The 27,604-nt window shown below is 41.3% G+C and overlaps 2 protein-coding genes across 3 annotated transcripts in view; one reads left to right on the top strand and one right to left on the bottom strand.

The window, feature by feature from the left end:
• Positions 1 to 245: 245 nt before the first annotated feature.
• On the bottom strand, positions 246 to 19,714 carry LOC133275243 (mediator of RNA polymerase II transcription subunit 1-like). Its single transcript, XM_061465089.1, has 17 exons — positions 19,607 to 19,714; positions 13,033 to 13,137; positions 11,919 to 12,000; positions 11,496 to 11,550; positions 10,909 to 11,041; positions 9,975 to 10,003; positions 8,635 to 8,706; positions 8,469 to 8,543; positions 7,246 to 7,316; positions 6,387 to 6,452; positions 5,827 to 5,935; positions 5,080 to 5,204; positions 4,583 to 4,695; positions 2,719 to 2,914; positions 2,272 to 2,367; positions 1,731 to 1,839; positions 246 to 627 (listed from the first exon to the last, which is right to left on the bottom strand). Exons 1-17 carry the CDS (start codon positions 19,628 to 19,630, stop codon positions 246 to 248), a joined length of 1,842 nt encoding a protein of 613 aa, XP_061321073.1. The 5' UTR covers positions 19,631 to 19,714.
• Positions 19,715 to 24,694: 4,980 nt separating this feature from the next.
• Positions 24,695 to 27,604, top strand: part of RALA (RAS like proto-oncogene A) — a 30,976-nt gene continuing 28,066 nt past the window's right edge. Inside the window, exon 1 of one of the 2 annotated variants that reach the window (XM_061464672.1) lies at positions 24,695 to 24,774. The gene's annotated coding sequence lies outside the window, so the exon portion shown is untranslated. Of the gene's footprint in view, positions 24,775 to 25,416; positions 25,624 to 27,604 lie in introns of those variants that run through there. The other variant, XM_061464671.1, reaches the window with a different exon arrangement.

Here is a 27,604-nt window from a genome sequence, read left to right as displayed (position 1 = left end):
TTACACAGAAATATCTTCTGTACTGTGGTAGAATATGGTGCAGACAAAAATAAAGGTTACTAGAGCAGTGTTAGACTTTCCAAATTTGGAAGTTTAAACATGCAAATTCAAGAGCGTTACTTGTGTGTATTTAACAGTGTGCAAAGAGGAAACTCCATTCACAAATCACTAAGTAGACAGTGAGCTTGCCAAGTTTCTGCAAAAGCAATCTACACAACGGAAAATACTTCTTTCTTGTTTGATTATCAAACAATAGATTGTGTGTTTTTCTTATCTATCATAACAGCTTCTGTACTAGCTGTGGAATTACTTTCCTCTGCTCCACACAAAGCTTCTGTACTTACTGTGGGGTTACTTTTTTCTGTGTTATCACCCAGAGTTTCCAGTTTGGCTGTGGAGGGATTTTCTTTTGCGCTGTCTGTAATACTTGGCTTATCCGTCACTACCAAATCTTGCTGACCAGCCACAGAAAGACTGTCTTCGGGACTATCAGAATGTGTAACTTGCTCACATGGTGGTTCAGGTTTCTGTTTCATGTCTGCTTTCACATCTTGTATTTCGCTGGCAGCTTTCACCTTGGCAGCATTCCTGAAAATAGCTCTCATGACAACTGGGACTGACATGCAACTGAAAGAGGAAATAAAAGATTAGTCACTATTACAGACTTTATCCATCCTTCAGCTTACTTCTTTTTTTAGACTGTGGCTGACATCTGAATGATACCTGTGGTGAAAAACCAGCCACTACCTCCTTGCATCTTTTTGCTTTGTACAACCTACTAGTAAATACAGTTTAACTACATGTGCTATAGCGGAAACATGTTAACACAGTGAAATCGAACGCTGGATCTTTGAGCTTAGGGGTGTAAAGCAGCTTTGATAGGAAAAGCAAGGAGGATTTGGTGAAAATAAAGTCATAAGGGTGCTTTTAACGAAAAGCTAAACTAATAATATTGAAATACAGTAATTCTTGCTGAGTTTTATAATTGTAACTTTCATGTTTTGTATAAAACCAGTATAGAGCATATCTTCTCTAAAACACTATCTATACTAGAGTTTTTTTCTCCACCCTAACAATAGCATTACCTGGTTCTGGGAATAATATCTAGTTTTAAAACAGGTTAAAAATCCAGCCTGCATTGATCTTGCTGTCATCAAATAGACACTAGTTGTAGACTGGCTTATGCTAAATTAATTAGCGCTGTCAGTCCTTTCTCTAGAGTATATTCCTAAATCACAGCAACTTGCCTCTCAGAATTTGTTTCAGAATTTGCTTCCGAAAGCAAGCAAGACACACTGTTGTAGATACGCTGTATACTCCTCCCTTTCTGAAAGGAAGCACTGATTGGTGTGAGATATGGGAAGATCCCTTTCCATGCTATTCTTAAGTTATAGCAGTCATGAGACTGTCATCAGCTCAAGTCTTGAGAAAAGCATGTTTACAAATGAAAAAAGCATCTTTATGAAAGGTAGAACTTTCCATTCAAAAGTATTTCCCTGCCCCATCTGCTTTCTGCTTGAAAGAAACACTTTCCATCACTATTCATGTTTAAAGTTTTTGAAAGAGATACTTAAGACACCGAAGTAACTTATTCTCACTATTGTAACTTCTTATTAGAGTGAAGTTGTCTGGTTGCTGAGCTTATGGCCTTGTGAACACACAAGATCTTTCCATTAAAATGGACACCTGAGGTTTGTTCGCTCCATGTGTTGGGAAATAAAGCTGCTTACCGCTTCACAGCTCTTGTTATAAAGTCATCACTAGAATTGAGAGTTGGGTCTTGAGGATTTAAATGAAGGTGACATTGGATTTCTCTGGAGGTTATAACATCAATTGTCACTAAAAAAGAGTAGAATGTAAGCAATTCAAAATAAACAGTTTTATAAACATGAAAAACAAGCCTTTCATTCTGATGCTTCACTAGAGGAAGGACTGAAGTCAATGAGATGGGGCTTGCAGCAATGCTCTTGCATAACACTTGGGTTTTTTTTTCCCAGTATACTTAAAAATAACACAAGTTACAATTTATGAATTAACTGCAGGCCAAGGCAGAAGAGGACTTGATTAGTTGTGTTTACTTTCAGTTCTATGCCAAATACTGAACAGTTCAGCAAGCAGTTTATATACAAGTGCTCCTTATGTTTTCATGGTTTGCACACCATCGAGAGTAGCTCTTAGAATGTTCTTGCAACTGAGAAGCAAGAGCCTGGATAGAATCAAATCCCTTTGTCAGCCCAGTAATGAGGACAGTATCAATTATTCCACACATACCAGAGGCTAAATTCTCATTCACGGGATGAGGGAAAAAGACAGAAAAGCTGGTGTTCTTGTGTGGTGCCACTTCAAAGTAAAGCAGTTCTGTACCATCTAGAAATAAATCCGCTATTTAGTGATATCCATTGACTCTTACAGCTGCATCACATGCCAGAATTAAAAAAATACTGATACAGTAGAATGTAATTCATTACTTTGTCAACTTAGTTTATGCTTATAAGAAGTGTCAGGCCTAAAGGATTAATACATATATAATATATATATATTATTATTATATATATAGACACACATATACAGAATGTAATTCTAGAATTAAGGATTTTTTTATCATTTAAAATACAAGTAGTGATAGCTTTGGCAAGGGAGCAGTAAATCTGTTAACACCCAGCTTAGAAGCTAGTTTTTCTCTAATACTCTGCCATTACTTCCAACCATGTAATTTACCTTCATTTATATGCTTATCAGAGACACAGCTGCTAATAAGACTGTTATATGCCACTTGATGTCGAAGAATCTCTATTACACCAGGCACACTCTGTGGATGGCTAAATGGGATTTTACTGACCAAGGCACCTCCTAAATCTGATTTTTCTGAGCCATTGTTTATGAAGTAGCAGTGCTTTGGGCAATCTGGAAGAGACTGAACAACAAATATGGTGATATTTCAAGCACTGGAAACAAAGTTTAAAGCTTGATGATATCAGGCACCTGCATGATCTGACAACAAATAATTTTGGAAGACATGTTGCTAGCATGTCCATCATGTCTTTGCATTTCAGTAGAAATATAATCCTTAGAGGAAGCAAAATGAGATGATCTCTCCCTCCCAAATGCATCCAAATTAAGTGAATATACCCAGAGCCAAGCAGTCAGGACTTCAAGGGCCACCTATTCTACCAAATATTCTTAAGAACCTTGTAGGCTATAGAAACGTTAACAACCAAAATCCCTCAAAAGAATATCATAGTAGTGCTGCTTGACATCACTACGGCTTTCTTTAGAGAAGTTTGATTAGAATCTCCTGATTAGATCTCCTGATGATTCGTGTGGAGAGGAGGAGAGGAGATAGTAAGAAAAATTTGCCACCTGTCCATGTCAACAGTGATTCTCTGACAAAATTAGAAGCGCGATATGGTATTGTTACCTATTTCTGGATGCCAAGTGGCAACTGTCACCTTAAGAACAGGGCAGGGCAGTTAATTAGCAGGGTCTACATTAAGAAAAGCTGAAAAGCAGAGTAGAACAGTTTTTCTTTGTGTGTTCATGGAGCAAAAGGGTTTCCACTATATTCCTTTTGAGGTTAGAAATTTAGTAATTTATTCTTAGAAGTAAAACCTTTAAACTCAGAAGTGAAGCAATCTTCTAGCAAGTACTAATATTTTAGGGGGTTGCTGAAATTACAGAGCTTTTTGTGTGTGTCTAATGGAAATTAAAAGTTTGTCTTAAGGGCTTTATAGACGAAAGCTTTGCTACATCTCATTTTAGCATGGTGTAAGCTTGCTACTACCACCAACTCAAAGTCCAGGAACTATGTAGGCAATGGGCTCTGCTACCACTGTTAGTAGAAGAGAAAGAAGTGTCCTTATCTTTTGTTGCCATTAATTGTAAAATTAATGTTTCTTAGCAAAAAAAGTAGATCACTGAAGCTTGACCTTTAGCTGCCCTGTACGTTAAATCTGGCAGAAAGCCACCATTTTCTATTGTAAGTTTTTATCTCTACAACTAATGCAGCCTAAATTAAGTATTTAGTTATTAAAAGGGAAGCCATCTATAGTTAAACCATCATGGCTCTAGACTGTAATTGACATCACTGTTATAACACTTTACACTTCTCCTCCTGCCAGTCCCTTTAAAAGGAATCAGTATTCTCAGTGTTACCTAATCAATAAATCTTTTTTTGTTAAAACAGCATGATATGCAGCGTGACATGCAGCATGATAAAGACCTTCAAAAGTCTAGGTAAGCACCATCTTGAGACTTGCTTCTTACACCAGTCAATAAGTTTCCTTCTTTTTAAGGCATTAATGGTAAAGTTCTGAGCAATTTTTACAAGAGTAAGTATTTGGGTTACAGACAGACAAATTAGTATGACTTCAACAGCCATGCATGCAGTGTTTCATTAATGAGGATGAGAAGCTCACTTACTTGAAAGGGGCTACCACTGTTTCATAAATAATTTGAACTATTTCCTAAGGAGCACTTAAATACTATTGGGATTCTGGGAAGTCTGCACTGCTTGCTTATGGGGAAATACAGTTCAGTATGTATCTTGCACAAGGGCAAAGTATGTGTCAAACACTATACTCACCACAAAGAAATGGGATTTGTATGTAGACACATCTTCACTGCCTTTCTCTTTAAGGGTAGACTGAACAATCAGTTCATACAGAGGAGCTAGTTTCAAGCCAGTAATCTGAATTCCTGAAACCAGGTGATTTTTTTAAATTAGCATTTAGGTTATGACTGCACATGAAAGCCTATATTAAAAACAAACCCAATATTTTGAAAAGATCAAAACATCCATCTCCTTTCTTACCCCCTTTTTTGCTAATGGACATTTGAGGTAGAGTGTTTAACAGCTTTGCCTGTAATTTGTGATACTTTTCTTCTTCTTTTGCACTGGTTGCTAGAATGTTACACTTGAGCTGATAGAACAGAACAAGTTCTGCCCCAGAAATCAGTTTTCCTTCTTACAACATTCACACAGGGAAATAAAAGGTGAATAGGCAGTGCATAGTCACAGAAAAGTCTTAGTCTTAAAAACAATTACTTGGTTACTTAGTCTTAAAAACAATTAGAACATGCCTGTCAGCCTCTGTATCATTTCAATACTGGATAAGGACATAGGAATAGGCTGGTGAAACTTCAACACAAAGAAAGCTGGCAAATCCATGCTGAGTTCATCAGTCAGTGGCAAAAAAACAGGGTTGCTGAGGGAAAAGAAAAAGAATAAAAGCTTGATACAAAAATTGACATGCAAGGTCTTGTAGTGCAAGGCCACTATCAGGTCCCTTTGCAGTTTACTACATTCCATACTTTCTGTCTTGAGAAAAGTTTCGCTATATATATATGCAGCTACAACCTTTAACATTGTAAAACAAGGTTAATGTAAAGACTGGAAGAAAGGAAAAGTGAGCCATGGGAAACTGAGGAACAGTGCACAAGGCTGTTAGCTATAAATCTTCTATAGCGATATTTTGGAGAAGGACTGACACTGAAGTATAGAGATCAGGTGTCAGTACCGATGGTGGGATGACAAACTGTTTTGTATAGTTAAGGTTCAATTTCTCTCTATATATCTTCTGGCTTCAAATCTATGAATAAATCCATAGTTCAATGTAATTGACACAGCTAAATACAAACACAATAACTTTATATTCCATTTGGGAAATACGTAAAAGCCAAAGGTTATAGCTGGTGTAGCTGGGGAGCATAACATCATCAATAGAACAGAGCTTCCTGTTTTAGCACAGGCTAAATGTAAGTTATGCTGAGGTTAGCGCTGATGACTTGTAAATCCATTTCTGTATTGAGAAGTGTCCAGAGCCTCACCCATCCTCTCCGCCTTGAGAATCTGCAAGCAGTGGAGAAAGAGAAAGTTTGTGGAGCGTATCTGTGCCTTCAACAGTTACAGCTGTCTTTGTTCCACATACCTGGGAACCTGAGGGAGAAAGAGAACTGCATTATTTTCCTTGTGTCAGTGTAGATTAAACCTGTGCATACAAAACATGCAATCGGAAGGTCTTTTAAAAGTCGGGTCCAGTTGAGAGCCTCATTGGCTTGGGCAGCAAGGAGAATGCTTCACAGACCATACCAAAAATGCAAAAGCAATAGCTGCTTTTGGAATATGCCATGAAATAGATCAAACAACCACCATTTTCATTCTGGCTAGGCAGTTACTTTGTTTGATATCACTCTTACTTCAGTTTGGGTCAAAAGCCAAGAAATGGGAAAGTAGTTTCCTGATGTACGTTATAATCATGCTGAAGTGCATCACATAAATCATTCTGCTAAACTAGAGTTTTAAGTCTTATTTCTGAGTTTAATTAATGAACTTAATGAAACAGCACTGAAAAAATTATCACGAGTTATTTCTGCTTTTCTAGCCTTACCAGGATTTAGTTCTTCTTCCAAAATTTGATAAGGAGAAATATAAAATTCAATGTTCATAGGTGTTCCTGAGGAATAAAAAAAATAGTTACTACACAGGTCACTACAAGGCATCTTGCACAAAGGGGAACAGAACAGGAACAGTATAGGTGGGCAGAAGGGGATTCCTCGTAAGTGTACACCTCTAATTACAGTATATGCTCAAAATACAGTATATGTCAGGATTTAACAGTTAAACAGTCATCAGATATCTTTGAAAAGATTAGAATCAATTTTTATTTCTTGTACAATAACCTGTTGTTCAGCCTAAAATATACTAGCTAAACTAGAGCTTTCAGTGTCTAGCTGGAAAGAGAAGGGAAAGTTGTAATACTTGTATAAAGGACACTTAACATCAAGCTGTGCAACAGGATAGTGGTAGCATGTATTAAAATTACTTTTATGAACTAGAAAGCATTAAAGCTTGCTTCTGACAGTGTAGATGAGCCAAAAAATCCTTATCAACTGACTGTATTTGCCATTTATGCAACATGAGGATTTTCTCAGCTACCACTGCTGTCATCTCATGGTTACTCCCAAACTGTGGTTTCCCACATCACCTCAGAATATTACTACCTTTGTTTTTAGGCTGCTGCAAAGTCAGTATTGTAGGAAGTGATAAACCACCTGGCTTTTCTGTATTGTTTCCTTCTGTATGTCTGCACACCATGTGAGAATACAGACAAGATAAATCCCTACAGCATGTTTTATCATGATGAATCTTTACTGTAAACAAAGATAAGCAACAAAACAAAAGATCAAGTAAAAATAGTAGGAGTTTTTATTACAATTCTTTGAATTCAGAAAAAGAAAAAAAATCACCTCCAGCTCTTGGCACCAGGTGTCCTACTTTTCCATGAAGTACTTCTATGACTCTGTTTACATCCTCTGATCTAGTTCAAAACACATCTTGATTAGTGTTTCCTGAGTTGCAGTGCTTGCTCGGCTCATGTAAAGGATAATTTGCACCCTTAATCAAAGGGAGACAGTGCTTTCTTGGAAGTAGATTGTGTCTTCATTTGTTATGACAGCTTCCAAAACACCGTAATTCCATTCATGCTTTACTCCTAAGACTTGGGCTTCCAGTTTCACCCCTGTATCTGAGCTGTTTCATGTTGCAATTTAATGTGCTATTTAGCAGAAATGAAGTGGAACAAAAACATTGGAGTGGCAGGTCGAGCAAAGAGTGAGGAAATAAACTGCATAATTTAACTCCAACAAAACCAATCTCTAAGCACAAATGTGACCATACAGCTGAATATACAGCCATACAATTATATGGCTGTGTATTAAAACTCTGCAGTGCATTAACTTACATCATAGATGGATGAATAATCTGTTCAACACATAAATAATATTTACTGAGATATCAGTGATCAGCAAGGATATAGTATATTTATTCACACAGTTAGTATGCTTCATAAAGGAACACTGTACAAAAATAAATCAAGGGTGTGTTTCAAGTTACAAAATGCTTGCTGAGGGCAAGATATCAGAAAGGATGCTTCAAAAATCCAGAAGGAAAACACTGCCCTCAACTGTTACTCTTAAAAGAATGAAAATCATCGTACAACTACCAGAAGGTTTAGGAAAATCTGTTCCCCATCTGTCTGTAATTCTACCCTTTGAAAGGAGAAATGAGAAAAGGAAGGATAGAAGAAAAGGTAGCATCCACTACTCCTCATCTAAAACCTAAGTTTTGATGCTCAAACAGCAGGACCCCAAAAGGGATATTTTACGTCTGCCACAGGGAGATCCAAATGTGACTGCTGATTTTCAGGTGCGCTGTTTGCTCCCGTGGGTGGTCACATGCACACACACACCCAAGCTCTGCTCTAACAAGTCTCCCAGATAAAGCACATGAGTTCAGTAGATGGTCTTGTTTGGCGTGCCTGGTTGACAAACTGCAGAAAAGCTTCAGGCTTTCCAGTGCAAGAAAACTCATTAACCTTCAACACGCTTCTCTATAATTAGATCAGTTAATTTGGTTTTTAGTGAAATGAAGGGGTGGAGGGAAGGGTAGAAAGAGGGAGACTTCAAGTTACCTGTGCAGAAGAGACATTGAATAGAGATCTCTTTCAAGGGCCTGCAAAGCATGGTATCCCTTAGCTTTCATTTCACTGGGAGAGAAAGAACACAAAGTATTATTTCTGTAAGTAAACAATAGCTAGGGTATGGATTGTAAGTTTTCAAGTAAAAACTAATTGCAACCTGTCTCCTGGAATTTGATACATATTTGACAGCTCTTCTAGAATCTTTCCAAAGGCATCATAGTTCTTCATCCTACCAAAAAGAAAAAACTGCTGTCATGCTAGTAAATGAAATGGATAATCACAGAATGGTTTGGGTTGGAAAGGACTTTCAGATCATTTAGTTCCAGCACCCTGCCATGGGCAGGGACACCCTCCATTAGACCAGGTTGCTCCAAGCCCCATCCAACCTGGTCTTGAACACTGCCAGGAATGGGGCAGCCACAGCTTCTCTGGGCAACCTGTGCCAGCGCCTCAGCACCCTCACAGGGAAGAACTTCTTCCTTTTATCTAACCTGAATTTTCCCCTGTTTAAGTTTAAACCCATTGCCCCTTGTCCTATCACTACAGTCCCTAATGAAGAGTCCCTCTCCAGCATCCTTGTAAGCCCCCTTCAGATACTGGAAGGCTGCTGAGGTCTCCATGCAGCTTCTCTTCTCCAAGCTAAACAGCCCCAATTTACTCAGCCTGCCTTCATATGGGAGGTGCTCTTTTATATCTAACTTGCTAGAAAAAGCACTATGTTAGAGTGATGTAGGCCTCCTCCTTATCAGATCTTACAGTAGCAGTACTCCTTTTAAATTTCTTAGAAGACAACAGGAAATACAAATCCTTGGTTCTGTTGCGAATATAATTACAGCCAACACTGGTTAAACATGCACTACTGAAAGCAATAAATTTGCATGATACACAAATTTGACAGCTCATCAGCTGCAAAGCACTTTTCCCGATGTTTCAATAAAGCTGGTCAAATAGTAACACTTCCTTAATACAATCCACTTGTACGTTGTTCTTTTCATCAAACTATCAAGGATTGTATTAATACTGCATTTCAGTGCACTGAGAAAGACAGATGTTAAATACAATTGGTAGATACATCAATCCAAAAAGAAGAACAAGGGACAAGTGGCTTGCTTAAGTTTGTGAAGGAATGGTTCAGATTGCTCAATAATCCAGAATTCCTGCAGCTTCTGACTAGCTGTGACAGCCTGGAGCTCTGCTTGGACCAAGCCACCAAGTATTTACTTACCCGCTTAAATGGATTTTTCAAGCCTTACTAAACTCTCTAGTGCTGCAGTTACAGAGATCTGTACTCAGGAAGACATACCTTCCCCTTCTGTGCAGGTGTGGCTGCAATGCGGATCAGCAGAGAACCCAAATAAGCCTGCCTGGACTTTCACACTGAGACAAATCCTTTCCAGACAGAAACCTAAACAAGTCACTTGGCTCTTCCATGACCCTTTCCAGCTTGACTAGGAATTCCTTTCAATTCAACAAGAGACTCTGTACATGATTCTTTACCTTAGATGCTGTGCCATGTCATCGCAAACCTACAGGAATAAGAGAGAGGAGTTTCTTGTTTCTTACCATCCTTTGTGAAACATCTCTTAAAGGCATTTCACTGGTAACCATAAGATTGTTCCTTGCCCATTACTGTTAATTAGCTGAATGGTTGGCTTAAAAAAAGTAAAAAACAAAAAACAACAAAAACCAGACTAACATTAAAATAAATAAAACACAATATTAATATAATAATTAGAAGGACAAAGGCTCTGTGGAAGAGGATAAAACTGACAGGATAAAGCTAACAGCTTGTTGTTAAATTCTTCCATGGGGGAAAAAAAAAAAAATCATCTTTGCCAGTTTTCCTTTTATTGACATTACTAAAAGTCTGAATATGCATTCCCATCCTAATAATATCACCCAGCACTCACTGATCAACAGCCCCGTGCTGGTGAAGAAAAACAACTTGAAATTCCTGGGCCTACTGCAACTGAAAAACTGGGACTAAATTAACTCCAAATGAATGTCACAATTTGGATACTTACTGATAAAAATCAGACTTTCTGCTCCCTGCCCCCCCCCCAACAGCTTGTTATTTCTTTGATCTGAAGGATCTTACATCTGATGGACGAACAACTACAGAACATGGAATGTGAACTGCAGAGTGACATTTTGCCAATGTTTTGATGGAAATTTTGCAAGAACAACATCCTGGTAGCAGGAATGCACATACTCCTAAAGAAGGCAGAAAAAACATCCCAGAATCTCTGGTAACAGTTCCAAGACATTCATTGGGAATATATATCGCACTACACCTTGGCAGGAAAATATTTTCAGACCCTGTTATTTACTGTATGTTAATAACACCAAAGTGTGAGAATGTAAGTATTTTTGCATTGGAGACCAAGTGTGAAACTACAGGGAGGTGTGAGACAGAGAAAATGAACTTTACCACAGGAGCATCTCCAAGGTGAGCTAACTTCACATCCACCACCTTTCCATCCATCTCCAGCTGAACTTCTACATAAAACATGTTTGATGTTACGTAGCAGGTAGTCCCACTGGGGCTAACATGAGCATTAAGCCTGAGGGGAGAGGAAAGAGAGAATGAAAAATCCAACCAACCAAACAAAAGAAGGCTTGTATATCTAAAACTTCTGTCACACAAAGAAAGGAAATGGGGATAGTTCACTTGGTCGTGGGAAAAGACACCAGGGATGCTTCAAAAATAACTTTTCCTTGGCTCAGCTTCTGAAAACTGTCCAACCAGGCAATATATCGGTGCTCTGCTCTTTGCATTTTCATGTAGTTTGCTGAAAATTAGTCACCTCTGTCTGTAGCTTTGGGACCTAGGCATTCATGCCTTCCCTTCAACTAGCAACTTCCTCTATAAACAGCAAAGCAAAATTCGCAGTTGTGCCCCTTCTGAGTAATACACCAAGCTAAACAAGAATATTGTTGGCAAGCCATCGAGATGGTATTCCTCACTGGACTTGAGGCCATGCTTGCTCATTTGCCTTTATTCATAAACAAACTTACCCTTTTTGTTTGGATAAAGATTCCAATCTGTTCATCACAGAAAACAAAGGTTTAGCTGCAAAAAAATGGAAATGTTATTTAATCAGGCTGCAATGATCAAGAAGTAGAACCAGTATTACCCTGCTTTAAAGGGTATGGTTTAGGTAATGAGGAAACAGTATCTCTTGCATGACTTCTTGTTATTAATGACAACTCTTACCCTAATGAGGGCTGTGCTGGGTAGAGCTTATTCGCAGATTTTGAGGATATTTATAGCCTGAAGGCTTAGCCCAAAGATGAGTCACAAGTCCCTTGTGCCATATCCACCTCTATGTTTGTACATTTGACCCCTTTGTATAGAACATTATCAATAGAGAAGGATGGGAGATTCCCTAGAATATTATATTAAAAAATACACTCTTGAGTTATCTGACAGCTCATTACCATTTATCATCCTCTGTATCTTCTCCATGCAAGAGAGCAATGGACCATCTGGAGCATTGCTGTCAGGCTGACGTGGCTTATCCTAGCACATTTGTGAAAACAAGACAGAGAAAGACTCCTTAAATTACTAGCCAAAGAAGAATATCACTTCAAGACAGAACACACATGCCCAGTACAACAAAACACTATTTACTTCTTTTTGTCAAACATAGAGGTGACCTATGATTCTAGCTAGCTCTGAAGTGGAAGTACTGAATGGATTTGCGAAGACCACACTGTGCAGTAGTTGTGTATCAGAGGTCTTCGGAGCAGGGAGTGGCTCTCCATTCCTTTTTCTTTTGAGTCGAACACAAGCTATGCCAGCTAATTTCACCATGATACTAGAGGTCAACTAAGAAATTACTTAGGTTTTCATTTTAGGAGGAATCTGCCTGAGTAAAAAGGAGAGATCAGTAAGTGCCGTAGCTGTACTTGGTTAGACTCAGGGAGCAAGTCCCAGCTGAAGATACTAACTTGAGTAGCAAGCGAACTCTCCCAGCTTCTCTTCTAGCTCTTGCCTGAAAACTTCTCATACTTCACACTTCAGTTCACAAAGAACATTCACTGCTGAAAAGTTTTCACTATGTTCAGCCTCAGGACATTGTTTTCAGAGTAAGGCTTTAGTTCAGCATTAATGAAAAGAAGCATGGAAACAAATGGGACTTTTATCCTAAACTCACAGTGGTTGTGTAATCTGCTTTTTACAGAGATGATTCTTAAATAGAATTAGTTACTGGAAGGGTGAGAGGCATGGAATAACTTAAGGTATATCACAGCAGGAGGGAGGCTAGATAGCAAGTTTCTGACCAGTTTCTGAAAAAGTCTTTTCTCCTAGTCCTATGGGCAAGAAATTATCTTTACATACTATGAATGTGCTAATCATAATGAATGGAAAATAACCTGAAATACTGGACAATAGGAGCTAACTCCTGAAGCTAAAATAATGCAAGAAGCAACCTCTAAAGTGTTAAAATAATGCAGGAAAGATTTTGCTGCTTGTTTTGTATTTTTTTTTTTTTTTAATCCGGTGCTGTAACACCGCAGATCCTTCTCTCACCTAATCTGCAATTCTTACCATGCAAAAATGGACAAGTTTCAGAGTTTCAGTCCATGGTCTTTGCTGATATTTTAAACGCAGCTTTTCCATTAAAGCATTGGTAGAACTGTCATTGGTAGCACCTGGAAAACATGTCAAAATGTTCTAAATATAATGGCATGTATTTACATCGGCAACCAGAAATGTTGGAGGAGGAAAAATATCAAAACTTGCGAAGGACATAGGTGTTAGGCTTGAAAAGAGGAGGTAGGAAAAAAATAATGTTTTGGTTGAATTTTGCATACAAGTATCGAATTTTTGCAAGACTTCTGACAGAAAAGGGTGGGGAGATTTTATATAGGCAAGTATTCTCATTATTAAATACTGAGATGCAGCCTGATCTTCAGCCTATTAAACAATGAGGCTTTCTTTACATGTGCACAATCTCATCTGTATTCTTAATAAACACCAAGGCCTTGCCATGGGTTTCAGGCATCCAGATTTCTACATTCACCTAGAGCTCATTAGAGCTAATTTTGATTAGGGATGAAAAATAAGAATTTTTTACAGTGAGTGTGTGAAACACTGCAACAGGTTGAGGAGGTGGTAGATGCCCCATCCCTGAAACATTCAAGGCCAGGCTGTACAGGGCTCTGAGGAGCCTGATCTAGTGGAAAATGCCCCTGTTTTTTTTGGGGGGGAGCAGGGAATGGGACTAGATGATGACCTTTGAAGGTCTCTTTCAACCCCAACTGTTCCAAGGTTTTGAAGAAGGATAATCTCCATGCAGAGCTGCAACTTTGGTTTGGTTTTGTTTGGTTTGGTTTTTTCTCTCATTGGGGTGGCAAGGAAGGAGAACCTGGCCAGGAGAAGCAACATTTTATATCTATCTTTCTGGGTTTACACAAAATCAGAGGCTCAAAGAAAGCTGTTTGTTTTGTTTTGTTCGCTTTTTTTTTGCTGGGACATGGCGCATCCATAACCACTAATTCCACCATGAATAAACCTGGAGTGAAATTCCTAATACATCAGCCTGAGAAAGACAAGAGTCCAGACTGATTATTAAGAGGAAATTGAGCCCCTGCAACGTGCCCCTGCACTCTGCTTTGCCCCTTAGCACAAGAAGGAACATTGCCAAGTGCTTCCTTCACCTAGAGGATACGACAGCCACAGAGAATTTTCCCCTCTGAGCTAGCAGCACTTCAGGGGGGCAGGGAGACAAACTAGGAGAGAAATCTCTATACACTTTGCATACACCAAGCAGGGATGGTGAGTGGGGGCTAATAGCATCTTCCTCCTGCTGGGAGTATGAGAGAGCAGAAGCCCTACAGGAGGACCGCAGCCCCTCCTCTACATCCACCTCCATCCACACCACAAGAGACCACAGCTCCTACTTGTAGCACTTGCACCACAGTACCTACAGGTGCTGCACAGGGCAGTAGACTTGCTCCCTCACAAAACTGGTCCCCAAGAGCTAGTGTTTGAAATTGAGAAGCTCAATAAGCACAGCAAGATCATCTCTCAACTCAGAGAATTTTTAGGAGTGAGCACTCTGTAGACCACGCTCTCCCACACCCGAGTCCTAAGGAGAAGGACTGAATTTAACTGGGGTACAAAAGCAACAATCATTCAGCAAAACAGGGAAACATTCCATAAAGGAGCTTTTAATCTGACTCAGGGGTGGAAAGCATGGGGAGAGTCTATAGCTATCTATAATATTTGCATTGTATTTGTGCATTTTCCTGGTCACCATGTTGCTAGTCTCCTTGTACACAGGAATCTGTGCACAATGGCAGCGTGAGGTTCAAGGTTTAATCCTAGACCTTTGTACAGGCACTAGCTTGAAAACTGGTCATGGGGGAATGCCAGATCTACAGCAAGAAGAGCATGTCTCCTACATAAACGTTGTTTGGCAGCATTTCAAGATCTCTCACAGCAAACTTTCTGTTTCCAGCTGCCATCAGCCATGCTGCAGTGTCTGAAATAGTCTTGAAACACGTAACAGAAATGAATTTGGACTTGCGTGTAGGTACCTGAGTAGAAAGGAAATAGTCCAGTGGCCTCACTAACATTACAGAGAAAACTACATGTGGACCTAGGAATCCTAGGAGAAGTGCAAGATATGTGCCAAGAAGCAGTAGTCATCTCCAAACAGACAGGCATAAAGTGTATTACTTAGGGAAAGTCAGTGCAGCTGAAAGAGTTAAATATGTTTGTATTTCAGCTTTTATAAAGGAGATGGAAGGTGATCAAATAAATTGATCTGTGATCTTAATACTGACTCCAGTGGTTTGACAATGTCTTGAATAAGCAGAAAAGCAAATTATTTGCTGACCCTCTTGAAGAGAGCACTTCCAAAATAATGGACGGGAACGTGCCACTGTTTGCTTTGTCTGCACAACAGCTGTTCTGCAAACAGAGGGCTTTAAGCAATCGCAGTTCAGCATGACTGATAAGCCTAAAATTCACTTTAATTTTTAAACACAGAATAATCTTTTCCATTTTGCTCAAATGTATGTATTTAGCTAGACAAATTTGCATGATTTTTCCAGGATAAGGATAGTGCCAGGTTTTCATAACAAGAAAAATATTCAAGGACATATAGTAGCCTCTATACCTACATAAAATTGTAACATTGGCTAAGATCATACATGAGAAACAGCAGCTTCAGCACTGTCAGAAAGCTCCTTGGATCAAGGTGTTGTTCCAGTATTCAGAAATGTTCTATCAAATTACCACACTCAAGAGAAGAGTTAAGAGTGATGAATAATTAACAATGTTCTAATTATAGCATCTCAGGCATATTAGATACACAGATGTTGAACTGGCTCAGTTCATGGAAAAAAAAAACACAACTGGCCAAGCACTATCATCAGTGTAGAAGAAAACAGGAATTACTGCATGAATCCTGCATGCCCACCTGCTCTACCCTAATCTGTGTTCAGCAAAAACTGCTGCTTAAAGAAGCTTTCATGCACACAGTTACAATAGAAATAAATTGTTCTCAGAGAAAATCTTCTCTTACTCTCAAATAATTGGAGGTTATCTTATCCCCTTTTAAAGGGTTTTAACCCTGCTTTAGCAGGTATGCTTCTTCAGGGGACCTTTTAAAAACTGCATTATTATTACTGCTTTGCTTATTTTTGTCTTCGTTTTCTGCCTCTTGCTAAATTCCTGACTCTGTAACACACTTCACAATGCATGCCCTGGGAACATTGTGATTCATATGAAAATAACATTTTGTAATTTTATAGTTCTTCTATTTCTGATGACTTTTTTTATTTAATTGAATCGTACTTGGTTTCTCTGAGAAAGGATCAACACATTTTCCATTCATATTCTTGCATGAATTCAAGCAAACTCTTTCAGTGAAGATACTCTAGACTTAACAGAGAACAAGGGAAAACTTTGTATAGTGTTGATATATTTCAATTATAGCAATTTGGAAAAGATTCCAGGAATTCCATATTCAGTGCAACACTGGTGTACTTTTTTGTTCCTGGTTTCTTGGGGGGGTGTTGTTTTTTTTTTTATGAATCTTACACCCAGTCTTGAAGTTATTTCATTTAAAGAATGAAAATCAAAATAAATCACCAACAGTATCTTCACCGGCCTGCTTCCAGCTCCTTCTTGGAATGGCATCTTTCCAGAATCCCTCAGCTGAACTGTTAATCAGAGAAACCAGCAGCCACATAACAGCCCATAGTAACTCTAAATACAGAACTGGGGCCTGGGGCAGCCAGTGAACACGAGTGGTTCTGGTCAGTACTGCAGGATGCATAAGAGGTGTTGCTGTGATTATCTGAATTGATACCCGGTCAGGAGATCAGAGGTAATATTAGGTTATTTCACAAAGTGCCATGGGATTTCAGAGTGATCAGCAGTGACAGGGCTATAAAATAAGCATGTAACTGGAATGTGAATATAAAACATGGTGAGCATTCAGACAAGTCCTGTATCTATCCTAGGTGCTCCTCCCTCTAAGGTAGGCTTAACCCAGTGCTGCTTAGCTTTTATGAATCACAACTTAGTCTGATACAGTCTGTAGTTTATGGCTTTACAACCCATAAATACTACAATATCTTTTGTCATCTTCACTCTCTACATCAAGTACACAGTTATGGATTGTAAACATTTAGTTCCTGAGAATAACATCAGAATGCTGATATCTGCATTTTTTTTCATTGTAGCCATACAGACTAAACAAGTTTTACTTCACAACTTACGGTATAGCCTGAGGCACTTAACACTTGCAGGCTTTGACTATTTCCTACTCCTTTACTGAGAGCGACTAAGATCCTTCAAAGCTGAAAGCTATATAGACAACCATCAAAAAGCTAGGTTCATAGCAAACAGCCATGGATGAAGAAATGCATTGACACTGACAGGGGTATCTTTTTCTCAGAACATAGTCAAGATATGGATAACATTTGATTTCTGCTTGACATGACCATTACAATCTCCAAGTAATTCTTATCTAAGTCTTTTCCCAAAGGTACTAGGGGCATGCAACCATGATTTAAATACCCACATGAATGAACATGGGAGGGCTGGCTTCACATGCACACAGTTTCCCTTTACAAGGTTTCATAGGACACTATAATGTGTTCATAACTGAACATTTGTTGCTTATCCCACACCTCTCATCTTTTAAAGACTTTTCTGATAATTTTTAAAACTAAAATCAGGCATTGCACGATTGTTCATGTTCTTTACTGACATCAGTCAGCTGAAATCAATGAACCCCATCACTTCAGAGCTGTGCTTCACGGAGCTTTCCACCAGTATGTGTCAAAGCTAACTGCATGGAGGCCAAATTATCTTCTTTTTCCAGACTGGCAAACACAGATACGGGGAGAGGAAGTGACCATGGCCACAGAACTAGAAACCAAATTGCAATTCACCTGACTCCACTATAGCTTGTCTCCATCAGGAGAAGGAAATCTTCAAAGAAAGAAAGGAAGAGATAGGGAAAGAGACTAGAGAAACACAAGAGGAAAAGCTGTAAAAAGACATGTAAAAACCATGAAGCAGGTATGAAACCATATAAAGTACGAAAACAGGAGCAACAGAAAAAGAAGGATATGGAAAGCAGAAAAGAGATTAAAAGGAAAAGGTGAGAGAAGTAACAGATACATCTAAGATTAGTAAAATATTTTTTACTGTATTTTTTGTGTTATTTTCATGACAGAATAATTAAACGGCTTTAGGTCTACTGTGAGCTATTTTAAACCAATGCTGGTTTAGAGATTATTGTTAGCCTTAAGTGTTCTGATCGAATACACATCAGGGTATGGGTTATATAACACACAGACTAAATAGAGAAACAGCACTCAGTGGCAAATACTGATTTCAGTAAAACAGTATGTGGGAAGGACACATTTTTCAGGAAAGGCAATACCATAAAGGAGCTCAATCCCAACAAATGTCAGTTAGAGATGTTACACCAGTGCCATGCAGACAGGTACTCCATAAAACTATGTATTTTATGTCACTCTGCATTGGTTAAGCAAATTGATACTGCTTTTCATGTCTTATTTTTTACAACCAAACCCAATTAAACTATGAAGACTTGCTATAATTACACATAATAAACATTGTATTAAACGTTTTAGTGCCTGTATATTTTTAGACTTTTGGTAATTCCTTAACTAGGTTCCTAATAATGTTTTTATCGGTTCTAATATCTCATAAATCAACTGTGCTGTAACTCTCAAATCTCAGATGTCCAGATTCCTAGTCACCTACTCGAATGATGTAATTTCTCCTAGCTCTGTTGAATGACAAGATGAATGACTGCAAACTCATCATTACTCTTGAATCCATTGTTATTCAAGTCACATCACTGCACTTTCTCTATAGGCACAAAGCAAGCTATGAGTGCTAAGCACCATGTCTAACTCAGACGGAGCACTGAGAATTATGTCATTTGGACAGCTATTAGAGTTAAGCAAATGCAAGGACCTCATTACCCAATAGCTGATTACAATAATCCCACTATCTTGTTTTTACAGAGCATGTATCTGTTTGCAAGTGTAGGGGGACATGTGTGACAGGTTTGGAGGTAGTCACAGATGATGGGAAGCTCCTCTGTCAGATGACAGATTAAGATATCCTTGCATTGAGCAACAGTAGTAGGAGCAAGTGCCCACACAACCTGTGTGTGTGTGTGTGTGTGTGGATTTGCAGTATTCAGAATCTGGACTGGGTTCCTTCATTTTGAGAATAATGATGTTTATCTGTGCATACCACAGTAATAGTCCCTAGGTTGTATGTACTGCGAAAGCATAAAGACAGCCAGACTATTCCTGCCTTGTATAACTTAACCTTTAAATATAAAAAGCAGATGAAAGTTGTGTTGGGAAATGGACAGACAGTGGACTTGCCAAGATCAGAGCAGGTTAGTGACACTGTAAGAATAAGTCGTGGTTTAACCCCAGCCAGCAACTAAGCACTACACAGCAGCTCGCTCCTTCCCAGCTAGTGGGATGGGGGACAGAAGCAAAAAGGTAAAAGTGAGAAAATTGGTGAGTTCAGATAAAGACACTTTAAAGGCAAAGCAAAAGCTGCACATGCCAGCAAAGCAAAACAAGGAATTGATTCACCACTTCCCATGGTCAGGCAGGTGCTCAGCCATCTCCAGGAGAGCAGGGCTCCGTCCTGCGTACTGGTTATGCGAGAAGACAAACACCTTCACTCTGATGTCCCCCTCTTCCTTCTTCTTTCCCCACTTTTTATTGCCAAAAATGATGTCATATGGTATGGGACACCCCTTTGGTCAGTTTGGGTCAGCTGGCCCAGCTGTGTCCCCTCCCAACTCCCTGCGCACCCCCAGCCTGCTCACTGGTGATGTGGGAAGCGGAGAAGGCCTTGACTCTGTGCAAGCACTGCTCAGCAATAACGAAAACATCCCTGCCTTATCAACACTGTTTTCAGACCAAATCCAAAATATTGCCCTATACCAGTTACTAAGAAGAAAATTAACCCTAGCCCAGCCAGCACAGAGTGGAATTAGGATTACCTGAATCCCAATCCTATAGGCTGTCCCCTAGGATGTGCAGTTGTACTGCGTAACAGCAGGAACTAAAATAAGCTTTGTCACATCAGATTCTTCTGCTAGTTTTTGGAAAGAAACAGGGACACTCAGATGGAGATTCAACCCCCCAATATATGCATCACCTTCTGAAGGCAGGCATTGCTCTCTGTTGTGTGGCGGGAGCTACATACTGCATCTGCCCTTGGCTTTGCCAGTTATATACCTCAAGTGTAGTATGTCCCTAAAACCTGACTATCCCTTACCCACTCATCCAAAAGCACACAGAATTACAAACCTGGGAAGCATGAACATGTTGATAATCAGCCAAGCCATAGTTTACCATATGCATCACTTGCTACTTGTGATTTCTCACAACTAGTACAAACTGGAGGCAGGTGAAAGCTCCTAGCTCTTTCCTTACTTTTTTGTTGAGGGTGGAGGGGTGGGTTTGAGCTGGATGTTTTCTTTCCTTCAGTCCTGCTACCTATAAAGTCCATTAAATCACAAATACATTTCATGCATCCTTATGCATTGTTAAACCATTACCTAATAAATTCCAGTAGTTGTGCCACCAGCATAAAAGAGAAGAAATTGCCCATAATACCAGGAAATCCCACCCCCCTGTTTTGATTTCAGTTCAGCCATACTTTACAACACAAAGGCCCACAGACCCACCAGGTGCTAATCAATTCTGGGCTGAAATAGGAGGGTTTCCTTAAGAACCACTAAGTGGTTTTGCTCCCTTTCTGTTTTGTCCCTCAGAAAAATGAAGGAAGATTTTTTTATACATGATAAGGTGATTTTCCAAAGAACACGGTTCATTCATCTCAACAGACATCTAAGATAAAATTAAAGCATTTAATTTAAATTAAAAAAAAATAAAGCATTTTAATTTAAAAGCATGCTTCAGATATATCTTGTGTGCTACAAAACGTGTGCTAAAGGGAACAAATGGTTTTTGTTCCCTGGGAAAGGAAATTGCACATTAGTGTTTTTCCTGAAGATTTGAACATGTTTTGTCTGACATGTCCACTGTATCTTTAGTTCTCCTGGTTTTGACTGGGATAGAGTTAATTTTCTTTCTAGTAGCTGATAGAGAGCTGTGGTTTTAGATTTAGTATGAGAATAATGCTGATAACACACTGATGCTTTAGTTATGCTCAGTAGTGCTTACCCCGATCAAGGACTTTTCAGTCTCTCATGCTTTGCCAGTGAGGACGGGCACAACAAGCCTGGAGGGAGCATGGACAGGACACCTGACCCAAACTAAGCAAAGGGATATTCTATACCATAAAACTTCACGGTCAGTATATAGACTGGGGGGAGTTGGCTGGGAGCCATAGATCACTGCCTGGGGATGGACTGGGCATCAGTCAGCAGGTTGTAAGCAAGTGTATTGTGCATCACTTGTGTTTCTTGAGTTTTACACATCTGTCTCTTTTTCCTGTTATTATTGTTGTTATATTTATTTCAATTACTAAACTGTTCTTATCTCAATCCACAGGTTTTACCCTCTTCCAAGTCTCTTCGCCATCCCACTGGGAGGTGGGGGTACTATAAGTGAGGGGCTGCATGGTGCTTAGCTGCCAGCTGGTGTTAAACCGTGACATACTCTCACAGTGTCACTAATCTGCTCTGATCTTGGCCAGTCCACTGCCCATCCATCTCCCATCCCAACTTTATCTGCTTTTTATATTTAAAGGTTAAACTCTACAAGGTACAACTTTTTAAAATACCACATCTGTTTAGAATAAATGAAATCCTTGTCAATATCAATTGATTTCTTAGTTGTCTTCTTGTGCATAATGCAAATACTACCAGCACACAATTAATTACATCTCAGCTTAATTACACTTTGTAATTTTTTTCTGCAAGTATTTTATGTGCAGAGTTGTATTGCCACATACACTAATACACAACAAAGGACAATCACTTCATACATCCTTAGGGCTACACTGCAGATCTCTACAACACTGTTTATATGGGTTTAGGTGCACTCTCTAGCATTTAAACACTAGAGAGCAGTGAGCAATTCATCAGCTGCTGCCTTGGACTGCTCAACCCTGAGTTCCTATGCAGTCAGTGATGTGGAATAGCTGCAATACCTGCTCTCCTCTGACCAGTTGCTCTCTTACACTGAGAGAGCCAAAGTTACGCCCCAAAACTACAGGGATGCTCTCACTCTGGTCACTTCCTAGCAACTGAATAGGAATTATTCATGTAATGCACTTTCATGGAAATGTTTCTGTTAGCTTTGGGTTAAAGAGCTCATTTTTTTCCACCGGGCTAAGGTAAGGTGCCCGTGGACATTTGACAAACAGAGGCCGAGGGGTATATTATAAACTGTGCTCTGTTGCATTATGGAACGCAGCTTGGGCCACAGGACAGAGTTCAAAATACAATGACATTCATTGTCTTAAACAAGATATCTCTAAAGGGAGATCAAAAGGCCACAAAGCCATGAACAAAGGCCACAAAGGCCACATCCATGAACAAGTAGCATAGTGCAAAAGGGGCATTTCCATAGAGTGAAGCAGTCACTGGCAATTACACTGTATGTATTATGTTTGTTTTGCACTAGCTCTAGTCTGGTGATGGACAGAATGTCCATCAGCAGTGGAAGCACACGAGGCGCACTCCTGCAGTGCCTCTCATTGTCCCACCCTACACAAAGCCGGTTTGCCTGTCCCAAGACCACTTTGCACTGCAAGTCAAAGCAGAGCAAATCAGGACACTTGAGAGCTTAGTGTCAGAGGTGCGCTTCTGATCTGAACTGTAACGACAACAAGAATATATTTGATACTTCTTAGGCATGAACTGAACTGCTGTTAAAAACAATGCAAAGACTTGGTTGACTTCATCATTGGAGCTTCATTGGAGCTTCCCTTCGACATGATGTGAAGGAAAGGGACAAGGATGAAAAGATTAAGGGAACGAGAGAGGAAGGAGTGACCACGTGTCAACCACCAGTGACACGTTCTCTGCAACTAATGATTTTTAAAACACGGTGATTTTGGTACACGGTTGAATGGAGGCATTGAAGATGGGATAATCATTCTTGACTTCTCCATGCAGCAGGAAATGTTGAACAGCCACAGACCACAGTATTAATGACATTTTAACTGTGACTCAGCCACTCTTCCAGCGGAAAGGTTCTGGAATATGTATTAGGAAGTAATACAGTCCAGGAATACTCAAAGGGCTGCAGAAGCTGGGCCAGGATTCCTTGAAGGCTCCTGAATCAATATGTGTACAGGGTCATGCTAAGCCTCTTCCAACATTTTCAAGGTCTCATGGAAGAGCTAATCATAGCCTGTCATGAAATATCCAAAATGTTTGTGACTGTTCTGTTGACTCAGTATTACCAGCTTCCCTTGGCCCCCCCTTTTCTTTTTCTCCCTTCATTTAACAGTACCCAACATTTATTCAAGTAAATTAATGCATTTTGGTGTTTTAATCAGAACAACCTGCATCTGGTTTGCTCCTTTATTACTATCAAGTTTCTCAGGCTCTGTGGAATATGCAAAGATTAGCTCATACTGACATGTGAGGCAAACAAAACTAAATCCAAAAGGGAGATGGACTAAACATTGGTTAAATGTCCAAGATGTGAAAAATTGCAGAAAACTGAGCACAGAGAACAAAAAATACGGGTTTTGTACAGAAAAGTTCACCTGCTTCACCAGTAGAGCTCAATGGCTGCATGATGTGAACCTGATTGTGAGGAGGAAAGCTCAAAACAATTAGTGTGTTTCCTAAATGGTTACAGCCTGATAAACCCACATACTGAGCGCTCAAGTTCTGTGCTATGCTTTGGTTCTGTTTCATCGCTTACGAGTTCAAATCATACTGTGTTTATGCAAAGCTCCCATTTAAGTCAATGATTTAACAGCAAGAGGTGAGTTATTAGGGCATCGTGTTTATTTGAATTATTAACACAGGAACTCTATCTCCCTGCTTTGTTTGGCATCTCTAAACCCCTCGTGCATGGAGGGGTCTGTGACTTTAAAAAAATCCCTAATAATTTCAGTGCTTCGTGTCCCTTCCACCAGTGATGAATTCCTCTTACACTCGGTAAATACTTCCTCAGCTTGCCCTTGTCCCTCAGGGAAGCTCGTGTTCTGCTTTCGCCACTACAAACAGACGCGTTTATAAACCTAGCGATAGCCGTCAGGAACCCATCTCCTTACCATGGCAGAACATGCCTCATCTACTCGGGGATTAACTGCGGGGAAGGGGGAGCTGACATGAAGCTACCGTGTTTGTCTCACTGCCTCGCTCTAAAGGCGGCGGCTGGAACACAGGCGGGCTCCCGCTCCAGCCCGCCGCTCGGGTGAGGGGACCGCGGGGCCTGAAGGAACGGGTCCCCCACGGCCGTTACAGGCGCCCCTCAGCCCCAACCGACCCCACGCGCGCGTGCCCGCCCCGCCGGAAGCAGCTGCCTCGCGACACCACCCCCTCCACCGCCCGCGGTGCGCGCGCGCGCGGCAGTGCAACCACTGCGCCTGCGCTGCCCCCGGCCCCTGGCTCCCGCCCCCTCCCCTCGAGGCGCCGGTGGGCGGGGCCTCGCCCTGTGACGCTCGTGCCTCTGCGGCGCCCCGCCCCCTCCCTCCCTCCCGACCGCCGCGCGCGGGGGCGGTGCCAGGGCTCCCCTCGGCCGCGCCGCCTCTACCCGCCCGGCCCCGCCCGCCACAGTCGCTGCTCCAGCGGGCACCGGAGCGTGGCCCGCCGCCGCCCCGCCGCAGGTGAGTTGCGGGCGGCACCCGGGCTGAAGGGGGGAACGCGGGCAGGCCGCGCAGCGAGGAGCTGACTGGCGCCTCTCCACCGGGGGATGGTGCGGTGAGAGCCCGGCGAACCCGCCCCGCCCGCTGCAGGGGGAGCGTTCCGGTGCGGCGGGAGCTGTCGGGAGGGCGGGCGTCCCCCCCCGCGCCCGCCGCTGTCCCCAGCCCCAAGGGGTTGCCGCTGAGGTGCGGCTGCCGCCCCGCTGCCCCTGGCCGGGCGGTTTGTGCCTGGCGACCCCGCCCCGGGGTGTGGGGAGAGGCGGGCGCGGGCCGCAGCCTCCCGCGGGGGCCCGGCAGCCGCCACCCGTCCCTTCTCTGAAGGTTACGGGCGTCGACCTTGGGGGCGTCCCGCCCAAGGCCTGCCGTTGCTCGCCGCGGCGCTTAGGGGAGTGGGCGGCGGAGGGCCCGGGGTTGCGAAGGGGTCCGGCAGCCTTCCGTGGCCGCGGGAACATGGGGCAGGTGCGACGTCTCCGTTCTCGGGGCGCGGGGTGACCGCGGCCAACGCCCGCACCTGAGGGGGGCGGAGCGCGGCGGCGCCGCCGGTGCCCGAACAAAGGGGCCGGGGCTCTGCTCCCCGGCCGGGCCCGTGTGCCGGAGCCGCGGTGCGCCTGTGTGCGCGATGCAGCGTCGGGATGAGCAAGAGCAGTGCCCGTGTGAGGCTGAATCGCTGCTCTCGGCTGTGGTAGTGCACCCTAAAAGGCGTTGCTGGTAACGATGGCTTGACCTGGCCTACAACAAAAGGAACAAGTACAAAGTACGCCTATTAAGTCCCCCCAATAAAAGGTGCCTTTCAGTGCTCACATACTGGGTTAGGTAAATAATCTGGTGTTTGCTTTGGGGTTTCTTTTAAATGGAAGCTGATAGCTTCAGCTCCTTCCCCTTAATTGAGTCTGTTTAAAAATGAAGATGTTAAGTGGGCCATATGTATTCCAGGAGTCACCCGGAGAGGGATTCTTATGCCTGATCTGCCTGTCTGATTTGTACATCCCTGAACTGTCCTGGCAGAAAGACTGCCAACATACTCGTTTTCAAACTCAAAATGACCCTAATGTTTTGTTTCAACTTCGTGTTTCCAATTCTCATTGGAAAGAGACTTTGCATTCTGCAGTGCAAGCCTTTAGTCTTGTATGAGTTGAAGTGATCCATTCCTCTGGCATTTTGATGTCTGGAGATAGATAATGGAGAGGTCTGCGCAGAAAGCTGTCAGTCATTCTTCGTCTTTCAATCAAAGTCTGAAAAGAGAGGAGCTGGATGGACTGGGAGAAAATGTTGGCTATTCTGTTAGTTATCAGGACAGTTAAGTGATTGTAACTGGATTATTTTCTATAACTGGAAAATCCTCTTCGTTTCAGCTGACTTATTCGTCTAATAGCATGCACCTCAACATTTAAATCGTGGGAAACCATGAGCATTCTTAATGGAATGAAGAACAACTGTGTGATATGTAAATCTCTGATGTTGAAACCCCTCAGTCTGTGCGTGTGACACAGCTTGTCAAATGTTGTTTGAGGAAGCCTCCAAATGGCAGAAATTGTAGGAATTGTCAGTGTTGGTGATGGGTTTCCCTTTTTTATTATTTTTCTGTACAAATGTGATATACAGAAAGATCAAAAAAAATGCTCTTTTTTGGCATGAGAGGCCAGCTGTGGGGTTAAATGAGCTGTAATACTAAAGAGTGAACTTATTCCTTTGTTATTGCACATTCTTTGAGCTCAGTCTTCTTCTGAGTTTGAGGAAGGGAAAAAATGTAACAATTTTAATGTGGAGTATTTTGAGTTGCATGTACTCTGGCAATGTTGAAATAATGTTGTCTTTATTGTTTCTGTGTAGACCTTAAGGAGAGGATTTTTAGCCATGAAAGAGAAAACTAGAACAACATCTAGCTGTGTGTTTGTTGTGAATTCTGTCACCTATGGGCATGTATTTATATCTATTTGTGTATATATATATAAATAACAGAAATAGTAAGCTGGCTGAGAGGGGCTGGGGGGCAGGGAGGGATGTGGCTGAGGATAAAGCAGTGCTGGCTAAAAGCAACCATGGAGGAGCACATGACTGTTGAGTGGTGTTGGAGACCTTGCAGTGGTCCACATGTCTTCTGTATTCCAGCTGACTTGCATAAGGACAATTGTGTTCTTAACCTCTCTTAAGGCATGCACTGGCATCCCTGCATATACCTGTTGCAAGGCATCACCCTGCAAGACGGATGTCCTGTCTACAATGAGCTTTTACTCCTGTTAAATTTCAGGTGTGTCTGCCTTGGAAGGAAATCATTGCTGAGGTAAAGGATGTTGCTGTGTTAGGAACTGATATATGGCAGTCTTGGGTATCAAAGAGTAATATAGGCACAGCGGCTTGTTATGCAAAAAGTTGTTTTGGCAACTGTGTTTTGGCTCACTGACAACAGCATTGTTTTCCCTGCAGTTTCACAATTGAAGAAGAAATAGTTATATGATAAACATCTTTTAATTTTGTGATTATATTTGTTTGGTTTGCTGCCTTAGCAAGTGGTATAGGGTACAGTGGTCCTGGAAGTAAGTCGGTGATGTCATGTGTTCTGAACAGGGAACTCCTCATCCCCTTGAGAGTGCTTACAGCCAGCTTCCAGTAAACTTCTAATGGCTCCAAGCTATTGAAGTTACTTTGCATCTAAATTGAAACCTGTTTTAAGTGAACAAGGTCGTTTAATAGGCTAGTGACAACATTCTTGTGAGCATATAATAGCCTGCCCACATCACGCACACAATTATGGGACAATTGTTTTAAGTCTCCTTCCTCCCTTATGAGGAATTCA

Source organism: Pezoporus flaviventris, unplaced genomic scaffold, assembly GCF_033815535.1.
Source record: "Pezoporus flaviventris isolate CSIRO_AGI_PZ_B2104156 unplaced genomic scaffold, CSIRO_AGI_Pfla_v1 ptg000037l, whole genome shotgun sequence".
NCBI classification, from domain to species: domain Eukaryota; kingdom Metazoa; phylum Chordata; class Aves; order Psittaciformes; family Psittacidae; genus Pezoporus; species Pezoporus flaviventris.
The sequence above is the reverse complement of the archived record's forward strand: the minus strand, read 5'-3'. Positions and strand labels throughout refer to the sequence as shown.